The sequence below is a fragment of the Staurois parvus genome, unplaced genomic scaffold (genome assembly GCF_062004578.1).
Source record: "Staurois parvus isolate SC_StPar_1 unplaced genomic scaffold, SC_StPar_1.0 ptg000009l, whole genome shotgun sequence".
NCBI classification, from domain to species: domain Eukaryota; kingdom Metazoa; phylum Chordata; class Amphibia; order Anura; family Ranidae; genus Staurois; species Staurois parvus.
Genome location: NW_028317805.1, coordinates 1,225,715 through 1,250,901, shown reverse-complemented (window position 1 = coordinate 1,250,901; position 25,187 = coordinate 1,225,715). Strand labels below are relative to the sequence as shown.

Here is a 25,187-nt window from a genome sequence, read left to right as displayed (position 1 = left end):
TGGACATTCTTACTCTGGGGGGGGGGAACTAACTTGGTGTCACTGACACCCCAGTAACACCAATACAGTGATCAGTGCTAAAAAAAGGCACTGACACTGTACTAATGGCACTGGGCAGGAAGGGGTTAATGTGAGGGGCGATCAAAGGATTACCTGTGTGCTGGGAGTGCTTTACTAGGGGGCGTGTTCTTTACTGTATGCACACTGAACGGGATGGCTATACTGTGCAAAGCCATCCCGAGCAGTGTTTCCAAGCTGACAGGGAGTAAGATTTTTAAAGAAAACAATCTTTCTCCCCATCGGAAATGCTCGGTAATCACCAAGCGCCAGCGGGTAATTACCGGCCGGGACCCGGTAATTGACATCCGCGGCCACAAATGGTGGCGCGGGTAGGGCATGAGCACAGCTTGCATGCACCCCCTACCTGTAAATGTAAAATCACGGATATATAAATGATTCTGCGCACAGGTGCCGCCCTGTAGCAGTATATCCCCCACCTCACCCCCTTGGTCTCAGCCCAAATCACACACCTACTGAGCGACATATCAGACTGGATGTCGCTCCACTTCCTTAAATTGAACCTCTCCAAAACCGAATTTCTTGTCTTCCCCCCAGCCCGGACACCACCCCCCATTGATTTCTCCGTCACATACAACAACGCTACCATCAAACCCGCCCTGCAGGCCAGAGTACTGGGTGTCATTCTGGACTCCAACCTATCCTTCCAGCAACAAGTCCAATCTTTAACAAACTCGTGCAGACTCCACCTCCGCAACATCGCCAAAATCCGCACGTTCCTAACCCCAGAAACCACTAAACAGCTCATCCACTCCCTCATCATATCACGACTCGACTACTGCAACTCCCTCCTCACTGGCCTGCCTCGCCGCTGGCTATCCCCGCTTCAGTCCATCCTGAATACGGCTGCCAGACTCATTCACCTTTCCAACCGCTCTGTCTCCGCCACCCCCCTCTGCCAATCCCTCCACTGGCTTCCGATTGCGCAACGGATCAAATTCAAAATCCTAATGCTGACGTACAAAGCTGTCCACCACACTGCCCCGAACTACATCACTGACCTAATATCCAAGTACCGCCCAGCACGCACACTCCGCTCCTCACAAGACCTCCTTCTCTCTAGTTCCCTGGTCTCCTCCTCCCATGCCCGCCTCCAGGACTTCTCCAGGGTGTCACCCATCCTCTGGAACTCCCTGCCCCAACCCATCAGATTATCACCTACTCTCCTCTCCTTTAGGCGCACCCTGAAAACCCATCTCTTCAGGGAAGCCTACCCCACCCCCTGCTAACTTGCTGACCTCCTCCACTCTTCCTACCACTCCATCCCCCACAGCTATCTCCTCCTGTGCCACCACCCCCTCCCTCCTAGATTGTAAGCTCGAAAGAGCAGGGCCCTCGATCCCCTCATGTTTTGCATTGTATTGGTATTGTTCTGTCACATGTTCTGTCCCCCTTTGTAATGTACAGCGCTGAGCGAATTATTGGCGCTTTATAAATACTGTATAATAATAATAAGGCAGTCCTTAAGCGGTTAAAGGCATTGCACAGTTTCAAATGCTTGCATTGTTTTAACTAGGTATTAGTGAATTGGGGTATATTCCCTGTGTCATTTGTTGGCCTTACCTTGTAATGGTGGGTTCATATGTTGTGGCTGCAGTTTATAGTGCCATGGCTGATCAATTCCACTATGTTCCTTTATCAATTAATTTAGCTTATGTTTAGGGACAGGCAACTTCTTGTTTTTGGTAACACAGTATCCAGTGCATGCCTTGCTATTTCTTCTATGTTGCATCACAAATGTGGGAGTGCTAATGTGATGAGAACACATCTCTTCCAGCCAGGTGAGCTCACCTTAAAACTGTTTGTGTCTATATCAGATATTATTACTACATAGCTCTCACCTGCAGGGCACCAGACTGAGAGACTTGGGGATTGTGGGATATAGTGTTTATTCACTGGAAATGTTAGTTCTCAGACTACAGACATGCATTAGCCTGTAGTGTCATGCCTAATGCTTGAACACAAACAGAAACTTCTGACACTGAGATGTGAAAATTTATGCTACTATAGGTGAAGGTACGAAGGTTTATAATGCCATCAAGATAACATAGGAAGTGTGCACAGGACAGCTTTAGATTTGACAGATCAATTGCTATTTAATTGCACTTATCAAGCAGAAAAACGCTTACACTGGTATATTTAACATTTGCAAACTTGCAAATAGTGGCTGTGCTGTATACTGATACATGAGCCCTAGATATACTATGCAGACAGTTTCAGCATACTTAAGCAAGGTGAGCGTAATTTGTTTTCTAGGGCAAACAATGGATATTCCAAATGAAAATCGAGAGAATCTATTACTTAGCATAGGTCTCTGGTGTAGCCATATAGCATCTAGGCATGATCAGGTATTTGAGATATAGTAACTGTTCTACCATTGAAGGGGGTCTGTGAGAATGGCTGTCATCTATTACATTCGAGGCCTCCATCTACTACTGGGGGGGCTGCCTTGGATTACCTCCTTGATGCTGTTCTGCCCCAGACCTGCCTCCACTTTCGGGAACTGAGTTTTATCATCCTCCACCACTAGATGGGATCCACAGATAACGAAAATTAAAAAAAATGTAAAACAGTAATCTCCAAACTGCAGCCCGGAGGCCGGATGTGGCCCTTTGCTTGCCTTTATTTGGCCCTTGGAGCATTATTCCACCAACTGATAACAATGATGAGGCACCACTCCTCCTACTGCCACCATCATTGGGGCACTATACTGTACATCTCATTGTTATCAACAATAGAATATTATTCCTCTCAATAAAACCAATGATGGGGCACTGTATCAGGGCATTTTCTCCTTCCACTGGCCACAGTATGGCCCTCCTAAAGCCTGAAGGTCAGTAAACTGGCCCCTTGATTGGAAAGTTTGGAGACCTCTGATTTAAAGTCTTGCTTGAAGCAACAGGTACATAATGAGACCCAGAAAATCTATAAAATTCCTGATAATTATGAAAACAGGCTCTCAGCATTCCTGTAGACCGCGCTGGAGTAACAGTCCGCAATAGGGTGTGTAGACATCCAATAGTCTGACGCGTTTCGAGGACTTGCCTCTTCCTCAGAGATTAAACATCTTTTATGGTAATGCACTAGGCCTGTACGCCCTCTGTTTTTTCTTTCCTCATTAGATAGTAGGTGCAAGTGCCTCAAACTGTAACCCCGCCACTATACAGAAGGGTGAATATATGGTTTCAGACTAAGCTCATCCTGACTACACCCCACTGACTTGTTTCGGCCCACCCATGAGGTTCTGTGATTAAGCTTCATGGGTGGGGCAAAGCCATATCTTCACCTCCCTGTATGGTGGCTGGGTTCCGATGTGTGACGCTTCCATCTTCTTTCTTCCAATTTGCTTCTGCTAGCCTGGATGAGCTTGTTTGAATGCCGACAGCAGATCTGTGAATTGGACTGCAGGAGGAGGCTTTGTAGTACTTTGAGCAGTGCTCCAAGTTCTTTGTATATGGGTCACTGTTGCCATAACAGTTAACTCACTGCATTCTTCATGGAGTGATACTGAGAAATCAATGGGGAACAGTGCCTAAAGCCTTCGAAGAACAAATCCAGCAATGCAATGGGGGAAGCAATACACCTTCAAATCAATTTGAAATAGTCATGTGAGGGCATAGTTTATACAACTGTTATTTTCCTGATAATGTTCATAAAAACTAGTAAATTGGCCTTTTTAGAATAACCCACTTTATAGACCACAAAGGAATTAGACAGCTTTCTTGTATCCTACTTCGGAGACTTTCTGCCTTTGTCAAATCACTCATTTTTTACAGACTTTGGGCCAAGATCAGGCGGATATCACTACCAGGACCCTTTATGAGAACAGGTGTATGTGTGTCAGCATTTCGGAGTTATACTCCCTGTTTGCAGACCAAGACCCTAAATTTTCTTACCAAACGGCTTGGGAGTTGGATCTAGGGGAAACATAGAGGAGGAAGTTTGGTCCCAATGGTCCACTATGGTGCACAGGAGAATTCTCAACACTTCCCTGGTGGAGACGAATTACAAAGTGCTGTCTTGTTGGTATCTCATTCTGACACAGTTGTCTAAGATCTATCCTGATGCCTCACCGCTATGTTTCAGGGGGTGTGGGCAAGAGGACACTATGTTACACAACTGGGAACATTACTCCAGGACAAACAGCCTTGATTTGGAATGCCTGGATCAGATATCTCCAATCACCCTAGTGGGCTGGGTGGCCTGGGGGTCGGTAAGCAGGAATGGGGTGATCGATTTTTCACTTTTCTTTTCTCTCTACTCTACCTCACTTCTCTTTCTTTCTAAAATTTGATTCTCATTCCAGATTATTATTGATGTAATGGTACAAACTTGAAGAGATACCTAGCCTAACAAAGGTGTTGTTGGCCACTGGGAACCTAATATGGTTCTGCAGTATTTTTGTTCTAAACGTTTTAGTTATAATGTATATAATGTACAACTGTCAGATACTCTGTGGTACTAGAATCTCCATGTAACCTAAGGCATAGATGGGAACTTTCTGCAGTATGAGTGAGAATTACCCTACTCCTTAAGGTGAAGCTGACTATGGTTTACCATCTCCAGGGTGCAGGGCTGCAGAGTGAAGAAGGGGAAGGATCTCTCCTTGTTTATAATATGATACTGCTATCTGACATTTATCTAATTTTATTTGTACCACTCTGTCCAATAACAAAAATGATTGGAAAAAAATAGTAAATGGTTCATCTTCCCCACGCTTAGTGGTCTATTTATAAAAAAAATTGTTGCGCAAATTTCAGAAATATCTGTGCAAATGAAATTTCACTGTCCGCTTCCTAATAATTCCTGTATCATTAGCTCTATCTAAAGGAGAAAAAGTAGCATATTTTCTCGTTAATGTAATTCAGAAACCTATACTGCATTTTGTCCACTAGATGGAGCTGATGATACAAGAGTTCATCTATTAGCAAACATGCAGTGAAATTGTGTTCATCTTTCACAAAAGTTTTAAGCAATAAATGATTTATAAATACAGGTGTACCTCAGTTTACGAACGCCTCGGTTAACGTAATTTCCGGTTTCCGAATGAAAATCCATTGAAAATAATGGCTCGGTTTACAAATTTTTTCTGCAATACGAATGGATTAATTGGTTTTCAAATTTTTTTTTAAAGATGTCCCTGTACAGTATTTATGCCTTTAAACTGCCCTTTATAAAGAGTTTTGAACAGATAAAAGACTTTTTTAACTTTTTTCTGACTTCTGGAATGGATTAACTGGTTTTCAATGCATTGCTATGGGGAACCGCTTTTCGGTTTAAGAATTTTTCGCAATACGAAATGTCCCGCAGAATGCATTAAAATTGTAAACCGAGGTACGCCTGTAGACTCATTTGTGTGAATGCATAGCTGCTGATGGGGAGTTTTGTTAGAACTCATTGTACACAATACTATCTTAGAGAATCACAAATCAAATAAGGGATACTATACTATTGGCTAGGTTGAAAGGCCAGGGGCCCTTTTAAAGAAAAAAAACTTAAAAATCTGAAAATTACTAATTATTTTGATTGTGTTTTGCTGCAATAGTCTTTTGTACCTTACAATGTATAATGATCCATCTACATCAGTTCTTGTCCTGCAGAGATTATAGTCTAATGCCCCTGCTACAGACAATTAAACACACACAGAATTTTTGGAGGCACACTCCTTTTGAGAACGTGCGCGTGCACGAAACGCGTCAAGGAGGAGCCGTACGCCATGATGTCACGCCGCTGGAGCCACAAGGAGGTCTGCTGGTCATTTTAGTGAGTGGCTGTTCAGCCCCAACTTTCTTTAATGCTGTGTTTTGCTGTACTCCATGTGGAAGTGTTTTATTCAACTTTTTTACCTAATAAATTTGGAATTTACTACAATATGAGCACCATCTTGTTTGGCTCTTTTCTGAGATAATAATTCCCAGGACCCCAGCGGATTTGCAGTTGCAGAGGAGTCTCATGCCCAGAGGAGGGATCCTTTCCCACGTTGCCCAGTCTGTTTAAAGGGGGCTTCCTGCTGATTCCTAGTTGAAGTACACCTTTCAACACACCGCGTTTTGAGTATGCGCATCTGGTGAGTGCGCATTTTCATTACCTCCTGCACAGATAGAACCACACAGGACATCGCCTTAAGTATTTTGCTGTCACCTGCATAACAGGACCTGTTTTCAATACTGTATGCGGTCCCTTTTGTGTCACGCTTTCTCCATTCTATGAACACTCCTTGTCTAAAGACTGGTTTAGTCACACAAATTTCCTTCACTGCGCCATCCATAGCGCATCACTCATCTATAGTGAATATATTTTTATCACGGATAATGATTTATTTAATTAATCTTTACAATTCATGGTTATACTAAGTTTTGTCACTTTTCAGCACTGTACTGTTTTCTGTTTGTATTATGTGTAAGGTTTAGGGTTCCTTTTAGTGCATTTGCAGCTGATTTCTATCTGATCCTAGAGCGCTCGCCTTCTCTTTGTTTTCTACACACAGAATTTAGCTGTCCTAGGTATGTATTGGAGTATAAAAAAAATGTATCCCTTGTCACTGGTTCCAAGAGAAGTCAGGAGCCCAGCAAAATAATGTATAGCATCACACAAACAAAGGCAGGCAAATACACCCCATGAAGACTGTGTGCCTGCTGTCAAGACAACACTTCAAGGCAAGCCAAAGAATCCCCAAACCACAGGCTGAACATACATACCTCCACTGATATTTATTTCAGATGCCGGGAGAACTAAAATCCAGTAATGCAAGGCAAAGTATCATACTAACACAGGCTAAACAAACAAACAAACTCCATGTGATTTAATTTTCTAAAATAAAATCCCTATTCGTCACAGATTCACCCAGTACCTTTATTTGTAAAGTCCTCTTGCCAGCAGAGGAGCCTGGATTTGCCCTGTCTTTATAACCACACCTTTATAAGTTTAGAATAACACAACTTTGATTTCAAGTAGAATTAAATCTACCAAAGCTAACTAGAAAGACTCTCCGCTCCAAGCTACTGCTCCCCGGCCCCACGTGGATCCCAGGTGCAGGAGGCAAGCTGAGTCATCTACTCTCTCTGACCAGGAATAGGCAGGAATAGATGAACGAGCCATTGAGTACTGGATAAACCAAAAGCATCCACAAACATGGCAAAGGCAGTTTACTTTATGAGGCTTGGGCATCACATGCTAACTAGAGTTGGTACTTGGAATAGAAGAAATGCATCTGTGTTTATTGTAAAAACCGTCCACAAAACATGGCAATGACTGTCAGTCCTAGGACCATGTTAGAGGTGGCAGTCCTAGGGCGGAGACTGTCATTGACATGTTTTGTGGACAGTTTCTACAATAAGCACGGATGCTTGGGATTTATCCATTTCTTCTATTCCAATTTCCAACTCTAGATAGTATGTGGTGCCCAAGCCCCATAAAGTCAATGCAAAACTTATTCTACCTTCTCCATCGTTTGTCTCATGCATTCCCCATCCTGGACACTGCAGCTCAAAGTGGGAGGGTTTTAGCAGCAGAGGCAGTGCTGTCACATCAGACAGCAATGGGAAGGCTAGGTGTGGTCAGGTGCTGTTTGAAAAGCTACAGGCTTATGATTTAGCTGTGACAATGTTGATATTCCCCCTGCATTTTTTTTTAATCCCAGTGTAGTGCAAGCAGGTACAGCCTACATGAGAGTGGCAACTTTGTTCTGAAATTAGGAGTAGTGCAGCATTGTTGCCACAACATATCAGGAAGATGCAATAGGTGGATCTCACTGGTAGGATTGACAGGTATTTATGGGGCATTGCAGAGTGACTAAGAGTAAAGGAGTCTACATGCAAATGACTTAAATTAGTTCTAAAAGCAGAAGGTTTTTTACATTCATACATTCTAAGCATGAAGTTAAAATATTCTTCTGCAAGCAGGCCCCCCCCCCCCCCCAGCCCTCCCTCATCCCCCCACCCTTATACTTACCTAAGCCCAATTTGGATCCAGCAATGTGAATGAGAGCAGAAGCTCTCTTGGCTCTCTCTCTTCTCATTGGCTGAGACACATCAGAAGGAGCCTTAGGCTGCTGTTGTCAATCACAGCCAGTGAAGAGGGAGCGGGGGTGGGGCCAGGCCACTCTCTGTGTGCCTTATGGAGCAAGCAGAGGGACCCAAGAAGAGAAGGATCACACAGAGCAGGTAAGTATAACATGTCTGTTAGTTTTAAGAAAATAAAAACTGTGCCTTTACAATCACTTTAAGTGCAGCATCCCATATCTTTTTTTAATATTAGGCCATAGATCATATATATATATATATATATATATATATATATATATATATATATATATATATATACACAGTATATAGTATATATGTCACATTATGTACAAACTATTATGAATGAATAATCACAAAGTGGCTCAGAAGGCTAATTCATGCTTATCACTTACCTGGTAACTACATATGGAGTAAAACAAAGCAGAAATGTTCCAATATATGTGATGATTTTCTTGGTGGCTCTTTGCCTCCTCCTCTTCTGCTCTTCCAGACATCTCTGCCTCACACTGTTGTACAGAAAATAAAGAGACAAAGCTCAGCTATTTGAACGCATTTAATAAAGCAGTACTGTTTGCAAACACGTGCTGAAATCCAAACCATAGGGCATGCAGAGGATGCAGATGTACATAAGCCAGCCATAGAGATACAGTGCATAAACATCCAACCAATCTCTAGAGAAAAGCATGTATTTGTATTTGTGTACCAAGGTTGCCAACCATCAGTAAATTTACAGACAGTTTGTAAAAATCAGTCTTTAAAGTGTTACTAAACCCACAACAGAAAAATCAGTCTGTATGTGCAGTAAAGCATGCTTGTTATACTCACTGTGGAACCTAAGGGGTTAACCCTCTGCATTGTGTAAAAAGGCTGTTTGATTCTGATTGCTCTGTTCCTCTCCTTGTTTAAGCGACCACCTCTTATTTCCTGATAAGACAGACTGAACCATAGGCATTTTGCACATACTCACTTTGGTGTGTATTGCTAGAGAGGTTTTTTTTCTTCTTGGGAGAGTGCATGTGATCTGCACAGGGCCAATCAGCACTGTCCAGACAGAGGTCAGGGGTTTTGCATCCTCCTAAAGCAGAAATAAAACTCCTCCTACAAGCTTTAACCAGTGCTCTGCTGGACACAGATAGAAGTCACAAGACTGATGTTCCTGTTTATGAGGAAAGGTATTTAGCAACTTATATTTGCTAAAATAATTGCATTTCCATGTTGTGTGTACTGTGGGAGACCAGATATAGTGAATGCAGGGTCTTGGGTTTAGTAACACTTTAAATATCAGGGGCTGATAATTTGTCATGCTGTGTTGACTTTTGTAAGTGTAAACCAGTCAAATTACTTGTTATGGGTATTGTCAGTGTTTCTGTATTGTGTTTATACTGTTTAAATATTGATTGCCTTAGTTTCTAATGTTATTTTTTCAGGTAGTCAGTAAAAAATGTGCTCCGGCAGTAAATTTTCTGTTTCGTTAAAAGTAAAAAATGCTGCGGGAGGTTGGCAACACTGGTGTGTACATTAAAGTCACCACTGCAGAAAATCTGGAGGTCTGTGCATAGCTGACTTTACGCACTCAAGCAGTACAGAGTACTGTTAATATGTATAAAGTCTGGTTGCCCTTACCAGCCAATCAGATTTTACTTCTTGGTGCTGATGGTGAGGGTCTACAAACCTGGAACAGCTTTTGATTATCTGTCCTAGCAAGTACAAATGAAAAAAGAACATGGACCTAGGCAGGGTAGAAACTTTGGCTGTCCATTCCTTCAAATTACATTTCTGTAGGCACATTTTCCAAGTTTGTACCGGAATTGACCCATCAGAAAGCAGCTTCTTAGCAGTGCATCTCCCCTTCTGCAGTGACAGGCTGGTGCACAGCTTTGACCAACTGCATTATTACCCTGGGTTATTACAGGAGCATTAGAGCTGTAATGGTGTCCCCTGGACATCCGCCTGGCTCTGGGTTCCTGCATACAGTAGGTTGCCTTGTGGATGTGCCAGCTCTGGACCTAACAGATCTCCCACAGATCACAGCAAATTGGCTCTTTTTTTCATCTTAATGCATCTCTGCTTAAAAACAATAAAAGATTTCCAAAGTGGGGATGTGTCATGCAAGAGAAAATCAAGCAGCTTTTCAAGTGGCAGTAGCCTTAGAACTGCTTGGCAATGCTGTTATTTCAATTGCCTGGTGGAGTTCCAAGCGGGTCATCCTCCGCCAGTCAGATCTGTGAAAAGCTTTGCAATTTCTTTTAGAAACTGGAAAACCTGGGAGAATATGAAAGCTGCCATTCCTGAGCTGTCATTTTGGAAATGCCTGTTGCCTGGATGTTATTTTGGTTCAATGGCCCCAATACTTTCTGAGGCACTGGGCTAGAGCAAGTATGCCAGAGACCACCAGGAAGCTAGCACTCGTAGATGGAGGTCAGAAGTGGCATCTCCTCTATTTTGGTCAGTACAAGTCTCCTTTAATGATGAACTTGGCGTCCTATATGTTGCAAATTGCACACAACTGGACCTCCAGAGACCTCCACCAAAGGCATAGGTGATCAGATAACTTCTATGCGTAGATATACATTGGAGCGACTAAAGATGTTACAGTGCTATCATGATGATACAACCTTTCCTCAGGAGTTTTTACCCCTTTCATGACCAGGCCATTTTTTGCTACTCACCACTGCGCTAGTTTAACTAACAATTGCTAGGTCATGCAACACTGTACCCAAATGAAATTTACATAATTTTTTCACACAAATAGTGCTTTCTTTTGGTGGTATTTGCCCAGGTTTGTGGTTGGTGTGTTTTAATGAAGGCTTTTGTCATTTTCTGGCAGAAATATGGCGGAAGTGCATAATAAAACATGGCTGAAACTTTTTCAAGGGGCTACATGTCCCAGCATGTCTTGTCAACAAAACTTGAAAGAGTGTATTTAATAAGCATATATTTAGTCTTCTTATATTGCAATAAACGTTGAAGCCTCACTTTATTAAGTGGGTAACATTCAGTGAAAGTAAATATAAGAATTCCAATACATTTAGAACCGTGTTCTCCAAATTGTGACCCGTGAGCCTGATGTGGCCCTTTGCTTGCCTGTATGTGGCCCCTGGGACACTCTGCCTCTGAAATGAGGTACTATTGCTTACTTTGACAAGAGGCTTTATTACTCTCAATAAAACCAACAATAAGGCACCATTCCTCCCACTGACACCAACAGTGGAAACCATTCCTCCCACTATGATGGGACATTTTACTTCCGCTTACACCAATGATGAGGCATTATTCCTTCCACTGACATCACTATTGGGGCACTATTCCTTCCAATGACACCAACAATGCAATGGGACATAATTCCCCCCCCCCTACTGCTATAAATGATTGGGCACAATTCCTCCCACTAATACCAAGGATGGGGCACTATATTTCCAACTAATATCAATGATGGGGAACTATTCTTCCTTCTGCTGACCATAGGCACTATGTAACTTGTTTACACCCACTGACTACCAAGATTGAGACATTGTTTACTCTCACTGGCGACAGTCCGCCCCCCCCTAAAATCTGAGGGACAGTAAACTGACCCTTTGCTTAGAAAGTATGGCGACCCCTGATTTAGAACACTCTAACACCAAATCAGCCAGCACGCAGGACATTTGTATTGTGAAATAGTTTGTGAAAGGACTGATTGGCCAAAAAATTAAATATCTATTTTACTGTACAAACATACTAGTGTTACATATGCAAACACTGCATCCTCATTGCCTCTCTAGGTCATGGAGCTGAGTGAGGACCCTTGATCTTTGACATCATTGTGGCTTTTTTCCCTCTTTGGCTGCCATTTTAGTTGGGAATATACAGGCTCACTGCGACCTCTTGTTCCTCCTCCCCTCTCTCTGGCCCAGTGTCCAGTTTATTCCTTCCCATGTTCTACCTATGTAGAGGGAGCCTTTTTAGGCCAATTTTATGACATCCTTCCAGGATCAGACAAAAAAGCTTTTAATTGATGCTGCAATAATCCCGAGGTTCCCTGATGAAGCAGCTATAAAACTGTGAAATGTGTTGGGATTCATCAGCAGGATGCAACTACAGCCATGTATTTGTATGTTTTTTATACAAGTTGCTTTGTAAATACATGTATTTATGTATGTGATGGTGGTTATGTCATTTCACCCACCATTTCTTTTAATGTGATTCAATAAATATATTATTTTATTGTATATTAATTGTGATTGAGGCTATATCCCTCTTTTTTCTTGGATTTGTTGCTTCCTCATTAGTAATATTGTGCATTGACTGACTTTTACACTGCTCCTCTCCGTACAAGTCTATGAATTGGGTCTAACTGTCCAAATACAACAGATTGTATGCAAGGTTGATAAGGCTAATTAACGGTCCTCAAAATGTAACTCTAGCTTAATGATTTCTTATAATTTTGGATAGAGAGGGGAAGAATTTAAATTTCTATCTGCAGCCCCAGTTGGGGGTCCCTCACTTCCTTTCTCCATAAATTCCCATATAAGAGAGAGGGAGTACAGTTGTCACCAGGCCAGGGAAGGATGGACAGTAAAATCAAAAATAGTTTTAATCCATCCCCTCATTATGAAAAATGTACCTTTTGTCCCCACTGGTGATAGATCCCATCACCAGGGAGCAAATCTCCCCAACAGGGACACAGACAGCAAAAATCCGGGATAGGAGCTCTAACCCTTCTCTGCTCTATTCACAACAAGGCAAGAGGTTTTGGCTGGAGTTTGGCTTTAAGCAAGAAATTGTAATAACATTCCCTGGCATACAACATTCGAAATATGAAACAGCAAGGAAGTGAAGTCATGTCAAAAATAATGAAAAATTAACATAAAATGTTTACTTACCCCAAACACATCATAGTTATCCTTTAAAACAAGGAAGATAAGAAGAAATCAACACAAAAACAGTGTTTTATGTTGTTTTCCCACACAGGAATATATATTTCTGTGGATTGACATCTGCTGATACAATTGGTCCATATCTTTATGATCTGATATACAGTAACCACCAAGCCAGTGCTAAACAATGGGATCCAACATCGCCCCCCTTCCCTCCCTCCTTCCCAACCATCCTATCATTAACACTTCTGTACAGAGCCCATAGAGCTGGAATCTTAAATACTATACCGCATGCCAGTCTGAGGAAGTGTAATGGACCCGAGTCATGTATGTTCAGCTTCACAGCAAAAAAAAAAAGCATCACATATAGTGTTTTGTACTAGATTTCCGTGTTTTATCCTTACAGATTTAAATTATATTATGTGTTGAAGTTTTCTTTCATTCGGTTGCCAACTTTCCTTTAAAGGAAATTGTGGCAAATGAGGTTTAATGTTGATAAATGTAAGATTCTGCACTTGGGGACTAAGAATATGCATGCATCATACATACTGGGGGGGTACAACTGGGGGAATCAATGGTGGAGAAGGATCTGGGAGTTCTGGTAGATCACAAGCTTAATAATGGCATGCAATGCCAAGCTGCGGTTTCTAAAGCAAGCAAAATCCTCTCTTGTATTAAAAGAGGTATAGACTCCAGAGAGAGAGATATCATATTACCCCGGTACAAATCATGAGTAAGACCTCATCTGGAATATACAGTTCAGTTTTGGGCACCAACACAAAAAGAACATTGGGGAACTGAAGAAAGTACAGAGAAGGGGAACCAAACTGATAAGAGGCATGGAGGAGCTCAGCTATGAGGAAAGATTAGAGGAACTGAATTTATTCTCTCTTGAGAAGAGGAGATTAAGGGGGGATATGATCAACATGTATAAATACATCAGTGGTTCATATAGTGAACTCGGTGTAGAGCTATTCACCCTGAGGTCATCACAGAGGACAAGGGGGCACTCTTTACATCTGGAGGAAAAGAAATGTAATCTCCAAACACAGAAAGGTTTCTTCACAGTGAGACCTGTGAGAATGTGGAATAGACTCCCTCAAGAGTTGGTTCTGGCCAGCTCAGTGATTGCTTTAAAAAAGTCCTGGATTGTTTCTTAGATACACAGAATATAACTGGATACTAACATTTATAGAGAAAGTTGATCCAGGGAATATCCGATTGCCTCTTGGGGGATCAGGAAGGAATTTTTTCCCCCGCAGGAGCAATTTGGATCATGCTTTGCTGAGTTTGTTTGCCTTCCTCTGGATCAACTGTGGGTATAGGATTACAACTTTTTTTTTTTTAATGGTTGAACTGGATGGACTTTGTCTTTTTTTCAGCCAGACTAACTATGTAACTATTTGTTTGTATTACTTGTTATTGGTGAGTGAGCCAGGATATTTTGAATATTCCAGCCACAAGATCTAGGAGTTCTGGATGTATCCTCCCAATGTTTTGAATTTAGCTCCTCCTTTTGCAGTCTCCATAATATAGAATATTAAAAAAAAAACAGGAATAATATCCCTTCATAATGACCTCAGCAGGAACGTAAAGGTGAAGTTTAATCTGCTTATATTTTGCCTTCATTATTTGCTCACTAACTAACAAGCTTATGAAATGTTTAAATAAAAACCTTTCACTTTTATTACATATCTTATTTTGGACCCAATGACATCATTACTAGGTCTCTTTTCTTCTCTATGCAATGCCGGGATATCATAGATAGTGGGAGAGGACAGCAGGGTGCTGTTAATTAGGTCTCCGCCAAGCACAGCTCCAGCTCTTACTCTCCGTCTTCTTCTCCACCTGGCCTTGTGCATTTTGACCAACAGCCCATCATGCCGATCATCTTTAGCACCACTACCCCCATGCTTGCCTGCTGGCAGAAGTGGCTAAAAGTGGTGGAAGGAAAACAGAGGGGTACATTATTGTGTGTGTGTACAGTGTGTATATACTGTTGTAGAGTTTGTATGTGCAGTGTGTCTGAGTCTAAAGTGTGTATGTGTGTATACAATGTGTGTGCATAGGTGGTACTGCTGTGCTATGCATAAGGGGGTAGTGGTGTGGAAATTGTGGCACTTGACCCCTGTATTCTGTACATCACATACAGTCATGGCCGAAATTGTTGGCACCCTTGATATTTTTCCTGAAAATCAAGTATTTCACACAAAAAAGGTATTGCATTAACACATGTTTTGCTATACACATGTTTATTCCCTTTGTATGTATTGGAACAAATATAAAACAGAGGCAGAAAAGCAAATATGACATAATGTCACACAAAACCCCAAAAATGGGCTGGACAAAAGTATTGGCACCCTTAACTTAATATTTGGTTGCACACCCTTTGGAAAACATAACTGAAATCAGTCGCTTCCTATAACCATCAATAAGCTTCTGACACCTCTCACCCGGAATTTTGGACCACTCTTCCTTTGCAAACAGCTCCAGGTCTCTCTTATTGGAAGGACACCTTTTCCCAACAGCAATTTTAAGATCTCTCCACAGGTGTTCAATGGGATTTAGATCTGGGCTCATTGCTGGCCACTTCAGAACTCTCCAGCGCTTCTTTGCCATCCATTTCTGAGTGCTTTTTGACGTATGTTTGGGGTCATTGTCCTGCTGGAAGACCCAGGATCTTGGACGCAAACCCAGCTTTCTGACACTGGGCCCTACAGTGCGACCCAAAATCCTTTGGTAATCCTCAGATTTCATGATGCCTTGCACACAGTCAAGGCACCCAGTGCCAGAGGCAGCAAAACAACCCCAAAACATCATTGAACCTCCACCATATTTTACCGTAGGTACTGTGTTTTGTTCTTTGTAGGCCTCATTCCGTTTTCGGTAAACAGTAGAATGATGTGCTTTACCGAAAAGCTCTATCTTGGTCTCATCTGTCCACAAGACGTTTTCCCAGAAGGCTTTTGGCTTACTCAAGTACATTTTGGCAAACTGTAGTCTTGCTTTTTTATGTCTCTGTGTCAGCAGTGGGGTCCTCCTGGGTCTCCTGCCATAGCGTTTCATTTCATTTAAATGTCGACGGATAGTTCGCGCTGACACTGATGCTCCCTGAGCCTGCAGGACAGCTTGAATGTCTTTGGAACATGTTTGGGGCTGCTTATCCACCATCCGGACTATTCTGCGTTGCAATCTTTCATCAATTTTCCTCATCCGTCCACGACCAGGGAGATTAGCTACAGTGCCATGGGTTGCAAACTTCTTGATAATGTTGCGCACTGTGGACAAAGGCAAATCTAGTTCTCTGGAGATGGACTTGTAACCTTGAGATTGTTGATATTTTGCCACAATTTTGGTTCTCAGGTCCTCAGACAGTTCTCGTCTCCTCTTTCTGTTGTCCATGCTTAGTGTGGCACAGACAGACACACAATGCAAAGGTTAAGTGAACGTCTCTCCTTTTTATCTGCTTTCAGGTGTGATTTCTATATTGCCCACACCTGTTACTTGCCCCAGGTGAGTTTACAGGAGCATCACATGCTTGTAACATTCTTATTTATCCGCAGTTGTGAAAGGGTGCCAATACTTTTGTCCAGCCCATTTTTGGAGGTTTGTGTGACATTATGTCGAATTTGCTTTCTTTCCTCCCTTTTTTTGTTTTGTCCCAATACACACAAAGGGAATAAACATGTGTATAGCAAAACATGTGTTAATGCAATACGTTTCGTGAGAAATACATGATTTCCTGGAGAAATATCAAGGGTGCCAACAATTTCGGCCATGACTGTATATGTTACCTCTGCACTCTGTACTTTACATACATGTTCCCTGCACTATATACATTGCATACACTTGACCCCTGCACTTCTCACCACTGTATATTACATGCACCTGACATCTGTATCATTCTGTGACATTCTGACATCTGCATTCTTTATATTACATACTTTTGACCCCTTCGCTCTGTACATAGGCCCTCACATCTGACCCCTGTACTCTGTACATTACACACTTCTGATCCCTGCACTCAATACATTACAAGCACCTAATTCCTAAACTATGTACATTACATACCCTTGACCCCTGCACTGTGTACATTGCATACACCTAACCCCTGCATGCTGCATTTTGCATATACCCGTCCCCTGCACTGTGTACATTACATACTGTTGACCCCTGCACTGTGTACAGTACAAACACCTAATTCCTAAACTGCTTACATACACTTGAACCCTGTACTGTGTACATCACATACACCTAACCCCTGCACTTTGTATTTTACATACAGCTGTCCCCTGCACTGTGTGCATTACATACGTTTGACCCCTGCATTGTGTACATTACATGCACCTGATTCTTACACTATGCACACTTCATACACTTGAACCTTGCACTGTGTACATTATATACCCCTATACCCTGCACTATGTACTTTACATGTACCTGACCCCACACTGTGTACATTACATACACCAAATCCCTGCACTCAGTACTTTACATATACCTGCCCCCTGCTCTAGGTTCCTTGCATACATCTGACTCCCGCACTTTGCGCAGTACCCACTCCTGACCACTGTAGGAAATATGTTCCTGACACCTGCATCCTATACATTACATACTTCTGACATCAGCACTCTGTACATTACATACTTCTGACCCCTTCACTAGACTCAAGTCTTAAGCCCCTCCCATTGTTAACACAGTTTTGCTGCACCCACAATTCGTCACTGCGTGCCATCTCATTCTTCTCCTCTAGGTGCCCAGGGGAGGGGTTGTGGGTCCTGTCAGGTAGGCTGTATGGGTCCCCATAAGTTTTAATAACAGCTCTGACAGCTCTCTGAATTATCACACTACCCCCTTATTGGATGTTTGAACATTGCTAACAGCAGCCATGATGTAAAACCATCTACAGCAAGGAGATGTCAGCCTTCCTATGACTGTTGATTGACTGTCATGGCTTACTACACTTTGTACTGTGTACACATATGATAACAGATACTCATCACAGCATTACAAAATGCTCAATCAATATAGTGAGCGCTTTGGTGAGCTCATCACATTTTACAGATTAACAATTGATTTGTGGACAAACTCGACCAATTAATTTTCCTTGCTGTTTCAAACAACTGGATTTCACTGAAAGGATGTTTGAAACATCGAACTTATGATATATCGTTCGTTTTAAATCTGTGTGTGGGCAGCACAATGCAAGCAAGAATTATTATTGAACAATCTATGCCTACCGCAAAGCCTGCCTCCCTAGGCAGAAGCCTACTCTGCCTCACCATTATGCAGATCATACTTGTACTAATTTTTCATGCTCAACCCAATAGCTTTAATCAACTGGGTGTCAAACAAGATTGTTCTATGTAAAACAAGCAGTACATTTTCCTGAATCTGCTCACTATCAATATAAATGTTTTATTGGAAAAAGTGAACAAAAATCAAAAGTGATAATGTCTATGTAACAATGAGAAATTTCCAACCCTTCCAATAAAAAATGCTAGGTTTATAAATGCAGAGATGAGGAATTTTCAGACGTATTCATATTTCTTTCAACTGTATCTAAAGCCAAAGCAAAAAAAAAAAAGTTATATATTGCAATTCACCATTTATTAGATGTGGTGACTGCATTTGTTTTCTTTTCACTTGTTTTCACCAAACAAGGGTAGGAATAACATGCTTCCTGTGCCTTTTGTGCCCACACTTGCTTCTCCAATATCTATGAAGGGAGCCATGGTTGTCACATGGGATAGACTTCAAACAGGTCCATCTGTCTATCTCAATCATATGGTGAATTAATGTGACTAGTAGTTTACAAAAGAGAGATATCATTGTTTATTCTGTATTTTTAGAAGTGACAAGGAGCAGCAGGTATTTTCTGTTCTTGCTACATGCTATGCAGTCACTACATCTAAGGGCCCTTTCAAACTGGTGGACTCCATCAAGTTGATGACAGGTTCGTGTCTGCTCCACTTGTGCCCACTGTTCTCTATGGGGCGGTCATATATAAATGGACCGGCCTGTACGTTTACATCCAACTCTCATCCGATCCACTAGATGGATGGGGAACAGATCCCCATCCGTCTGTTTTTAGCACATCAGATCCAGGCAGGTGTAAATGGACACATGTCCGTTTACATCCACCTCCCCATAGAGAATAATGGGTGGTCAAACTGGATCTGCCCAGAAAATGTGTTTAATCCATACACTAAAAATGTAGATGGAAGAATCTAAATCCATGGCTATGTATTCTGGAAGCAGCAGAAGCAGTGGCTGCCTGAATACCTGAACTATGACTGCATATATTAGGATAACTTCCCAGTTAATATTTAAATTGACATTTGTGCTTGCCAGACCACACACTGCTCAAGTTTTGGCCGATTACTGCAGAATCAATTTAAAATCTGAGCCATCTATGGGGACCTTAAAAAAGAACGAACACTTTGGTGCTCCAATCCCCTGCGGTGCACAATGTATATGTATTGCACTTTGTTTCATCTCTCTAGAAGCTGTAGACATTGAGATCCAGTATGTGACAGCACATCCCAGGCTCCACCCACTGATTTCTGACCACAACGTTTTAAGGAGACAGATGTATAATTGAAAGCTCCTGTGTTGTCACTCTGAATGCAGGGGAAGAGGCCTGTCAGTTTACCATTGAACAACACAGGCATTCCCACAGCAGCGCTGTTCCTGTGCTTCTCACACATGTCCGGTCTGTTGATTATCTGGGAGTGGCAGTGGTGTCAGAATTTGGTTCCGCTTCCATCTGTACACAGACCACAGCACAGAGCTATCATAACAAATAGTAAGGTAAAACCAGGCAGGGCCGATGCTAGACTATTTTGCGTCCTAGGCAAGACAAGCTACTAGCGGTCCCCCCCAAAATAGAAAATATTAAATCAACAAAACATGAAACTGCTAAATTTCTTTTAATTTGCAAAAATAAGTGTCATAAGATGCCACCAGCACCAATATTAAAGACAAAACCAGTGTCACCGATGGACTGTATCTGTGGCTGGCAGTGGCAGGGTGACAGTTGCAGTGAGTGGTGGATGATGGATCCACACTCTGACAGATCCCAGGCTGGAATTCCCCAGGCAATGGGGGGGATATAAAACACTGTGACAGCAGGCAGCCCAGCCCACACAAAAAGAGAACACCTGAACTGAGCGACTCCACACAGTGACAGATCCGACACAACACACCACCACCAACACTGACACAGATCAGCAGGCACTAGAAGAGCAGGCTGTGGGATCGTGATGATGTCATCACTCACTGACATATTGCACATGTAATGGATGTCTGGCGGATCACAATCACACAGATATGGGACATCAGAGTCAGACATTACCTTCGTCCGCAGGTGCAGCTCTGCCTTCTCTGATTAATGGGAAGAGAAGGGCTGGCACTCCACAGTGATCCGCAGCCACCAGCTGGCTTGCAGTAAGGGACTGAGTCTGAGAGGAACACTGGAAGGCATGGCAGCTCAGCTGCTACACTGGCCTCAGACTCTCCTCCTCTCTGCCACCCCTCCCCTCAGCTGGAGAATTATACATGGTGTGGAGGCATCCCACACAGAGAGAGTTCCAGCCTCTGCTGTGCCCAGGCACTCCTAGGTGGCCATGTGCCCTAAGCGGTCTCCTAGTTTGCCTAGTGAAAGCAATGGACCTGCATTTAGAAAAGCTTTATCCTCACCTGGGCAGGTCAGGAGTAGTGGCGATCCTATCCTCTTTATATTACATTTATGGTTTTGGGTTTAGACACATATTAAGCCCTCAACTATTTTTCGTTTAACACATTGAGCACATTAAATTCAACATAAGCCAGTACACTATTTGATAAAATGTTTACTCCAGCACTTGAAGTTTATAACTTTCAATGCTGATGGCTCCTGCACTTTCAATGCTGCTTCCCTGAACTTTTGGTTCTCACAGGAAAGAGTTTAAAGTGGACAGAGCAGACTCAATTTTATCTGTTAGTTTGGAGCAGGGAGAGGGCATGAGGAGGAGAGTGATTCCTATCCTACACTATGGAGCTGTGTGTTTCTATTGGTGTACACAGTGTAGGGAAACACAGCTCTTGTGCATGCATGCAAGGGTGGATCCATAGGATCTTGCAAGAGAAAGGAGCCACCCTGAAACAGGAAAAATGTGCCAGCTTAAATAAGAACATAGGCTAAGATTAAAAGATAAAGAAGTTGTATTCTCAGTAAGCAATCAAATCAGCTCCTGAAAGTACATTAAGGACTTGTAAGCTGTAATATCTTACATATTTGTTTTTGTGTTTATTATCTCTTTAATGCTCACTGCCATTTTGGTAGGATAGGTTGCTGAACATTAAGGACTTGTAAGCTGTAATATCTTACATATTTGTTTTTGTGTTTATTATCTCTTTAATGCTCACTTGCATTTTGATGGGAACAGTAGGTGAAAATAAAAAGGATAACTAAACCCAGGAGCAAAAATGAAATATATTGCAGCTTACAGTTCTTAGATGTGGTGACTGGCTTAGTTTTCTTTTTTTTTAAGCTAAGATAATTTTCAGCAAATACAGCAAATACCTTTTGATCCTAGCAGAAACAGAGTGTCCTTGTCACTTCTTGTAAGCTGCAAAGAAAAATATCTTCCTTCTTAGCTCTCTTCTGTAAACTACCAATTGCACTGCCCCCTCATATAACGCAGATGAAGAGATATGGACATCTTTGTAGTCCATATCAGGAGAGCAGACCACGGTGACAACTATGGCTCCCTCCATAAATACAGCGGAGCAGTGATGCAGCCACTTAGGGACAAGAAGTGTGTTATATGGAGGATGACCAGGAGAAAATAAAGCAAATGAAGCTTGATGAATAGTAAGCTGAAAATATATTACATTTTGGTTTTGGGTTTAGCTATACTCTGAGGCTAAGACTAATTGAATTCTACTCTTGCAAATTCCCATGAGTGCCCCATCTCTTCCTCCCTAGCTATGCACTACATACCACATGAGATGCTCTCAGGTTAGTTGATACTGTCCTCAGGTTCCTTGATTTAGAGGGTGCAGGTACCATATACTAGGAAAAGGCACTTGAGAATTCCTCATCTTGATGGGGAAGTTAGGTGAACATTAAAGCTAAGACTAACCGAATGCTACTTTTAGAAATTCCCGTAAGTGCCTCTCTTCTTCCACATGTACACACTAAATGAGATACATTCAAGTTAGCTCAAGTACCCTCTCTACCCCAAATAACCTATCAGATGGATATGATGAATGGCTAACATACAATGTTGGATTGTCCCTCCCATAACATCAAGTGACCCCCTAGGGCTTCTATGCACCCAGGATGGAAGAGATCTCCAGCAGATAATACCTGGGGTGTGGGTTCACCAAAAGTCTACATTGTGATTACATCAATCCTCCTGCAGTGGGAGCAAACTACCTTCAGCACCTGCAGGTAAGTGACACATAGGACTAGGAAGGACAGGAGACAACTGAGAAGGACATAATGAAAGCCACAATAGAGTCCTTCTCCTCAGGTTCCTTGTTTTAGAAGGTGTAACCATACATACACCTGGTGAAAGCCCACCCAGGACATGTACTTTACAATTACTCACTGCAATTTGGATAGGAAAGGTAGGTGAACATTAAAGCTAAGTCTAATTGAATGCTACTTCTGTAAAGTCCCATGAGTGCCTCAACTGGTCATCCACATCTACACATTACACGACCTACACCCATGTACGTTGACACTATATTCCAGTACCATTTCTACCCCAAATAACCTGTTATGGAACAACTGGATGGATTTGAAAATGGTTATCAAGTAAACATTGGATTGTCTCTTCCATAGCATCAATTGACCCCCCAGGACTTCTGTATAACGTGGATGGAAGATATCTCCAACAGATAATACCTGGGGTGCAGGTCCACCAAGAGCACCAGAGTCTGCATTGTGATGACATCAATCCTCCTGCAATGGGAGCGAGCTACCTTCAGCACCTGCAGGTAAGTGACACAGAGGACCAGGAAGGACAGCAGATAGCTGAGCAGGTGGAAGGACACAATGAAAGCCACAAAGGAGTCCTGCTCCTCAGGTTCCTTGTCATAGAGGGTGCAGGAACCATACACCTGGTGGAAGCCCACCCAGGACAGGCACAGGGCCACAGTAGGGAAGGACAGGGAGTGGATCCAGCAGTAGAGGAGGATAAGAGCAGCATCCTGGTACCTCATCTTGGAGTGATAGCTCAAAGGGAAGACCACGGCCACCCAACGGTCAATGCTCAGGGCAGCCATACTCAGCATAGAGTTGGTGGTCAGGAAAGTTTCCAAGAAGCCCACAGCCCGGCATAGACCTTCCCCTCCAGGTTGGTGGCCCCGGATCCCTCCGACCAGGCTCAGGGGCATGTTGATGACGGTCAGCAGCAGGTTGCAGAGGGTCAGGTTGAGGGTGAAGAGTCCCGGGACCTGGCCGCGGATGTCGGAGGAGCTCAGGAAGCAGATCAGCACCACGCCGTTGGACAGCAGCGCAGCGACTATCATCAGCACCACCAGGGAGCAGCCGGCGATCCCCCAGAGCTCCATTGCCGGAGCCCTCCCCGGCTAGGCATGCTGAGCCCCGCAGCCCATGGCTAGCCTTCTCTGGGGCAGCAGCGATCCCAAGTCGCAGCGATTTGTCCACTGACCGCAGAAGACAGGTGAGCCGCTCTATGGCATCCCCACCAAGAAGTAGACATGGAGCCTATTGTGTGCACACAAAAAACGGGGAGGGGAGGGAGGGTTCTTCCTCTGAGCTCTGAGAATCCCTCTGCCATGGCACACCCCCCGGCCTCTAGGATGGTGGGCAGAGAGGAGGGTTGTGGAGGAGTCAATGGGTGCAGGGTGGGGGCCACAAGCAGGCAGATGGGCCACAGGAGGCTGGTGTCATCCTGGCTCAGCAACTGTTTAAAAGGAAACCTGTGAGCAGAAAATATGGGAGATGACACTGATTTATGAAAGTGATTTTTTTCTGTTATATTGTCTTTCCTTTACCACTTAGAGAGGCACTAAGCTGAAACAAGAAGTGTGTGCCTAGCAGGAATCCTGACACTTCACTGGCTGCATGCTTGTTGTGCCGGAGCAGAAAAAAAAGTGATAAAGGTTAAAACTGTATTAAATCCAAAACAAAAAATGTATTATATTTCAGTTTATTAATCCTTAAAGTGACTCTAATTGACATATATATACTAAAATAATCCAGATACACACCCACTACTTAACCACTTCAATACCGGGCACTTATACCCCCTTCCTGCCCAGGCCAATTTTCACCTTTCAGCGCTGTCTCACTTTGAATGACAATTGCGCAGTCATGCAACACTGTACTCATATGACATTTTTATAATTGTTTCCCACAAATAAAGCATTCTTTTGGTGGTATTTAATTACCACTGTGGTTTTTTTTGCACTATAAACGAAAAAAGACCGAAAATTAAAAAAAGAAAAGTTTTTCTTTGTTTCTATTATAAAATTTTGCAAACAGGTAATTTTTCTCCTGCACTGATGTGCATTGATGAGGCTGCATTGATAGGCACTGATAGGCAGCACTGATGGGCACTGATAGGCTGCACTGATGAGGCAGCACTGATGAGGCAGCACTGGCGGGCATTGATGAAGAAGCACTGATGAGGCTGCACTGATAGACGGCACTGATAGACGGCAATAATGGGCACTGGTAGGCAGCACTGAAGGGCACTGACTGGCAGCACTGATAGACGGCACTGACTGGAGACAGTGACGGGCAGAAATTAGCAGCACTGCTGGGCACAGATTGGTAGCATTGCTGGGCATTGATGTTCAGCACTTCTGGGCAGTGATTGGCAGCACTGTTAGGCACTGATGGGCAACACTGTTGGGTACTTTTGTTGCTGCACTGATAATCAGGGCACTGATAAACAATGCTCTGATTATCAGTGTAGATCTCTCCTTTCACAGTTGCTGGTCACCGGCAGCACTTTCCTAATGCTGTCACAGCGGGAGTAAAGTACTGTTGATAAATGGCAAGTGTATTTACATGGTGATCAGCTGTAATTGAACACAGCTGATCACGTGGTAAAAGGCCGTTGTGATTGGCCCTTTTCCATGTCATGTGACCAGCTGTATCTAAAGGACACAGCGATCAGAGACAGTGCCAGGTGAGCGCCACTGGGGACTTCTCAGAACTGGATGACCACGTAGTAGCCGTCATTTGGCTATAGCGCGGTCAAGA

General features: G+C 42.9%; 1 protein-coding gene across 2 annotated transcripts in view; it reads right to left on the bottom strand.

Annotated features, from left to right (window-relative positions):
- Window positions 1–23,853, bottom strand: part of GPR26 (G protein-coupled receptor 26) — a 28,175-nt gene extending 4,322 nt beyond the window's left edge. The window contains exons 1-3 of one of the 2 annotated variants that reach the window (XM_089668960.1): window positions 22,857–23,853; window positions 12,965–12,985; window positions 8,495–8,608 (exon numbers count right to left, since the gene is read on the bottom strand). In XM_089668960.1, coding sequence (XP_089525086.1) covers window positions 8,495–8,608; window positions 12,965–12,985; window positions 22,857–23,524 — 803 coding nt within the window. In that variant the 5' untranslated portion in view covers window positions 23,525–23,853. The remainder of the gene's footprint in view (window positions 1–8,494; window positions 8,609–12,964; window positions 12,986–22,856) is intronic. The other variant, XM_089668963.1, reaches the window with a different exon arrangement.
- Between the last annotated feature and the right edge of the window lie 1,334 nt (window positions 23,854–25,187).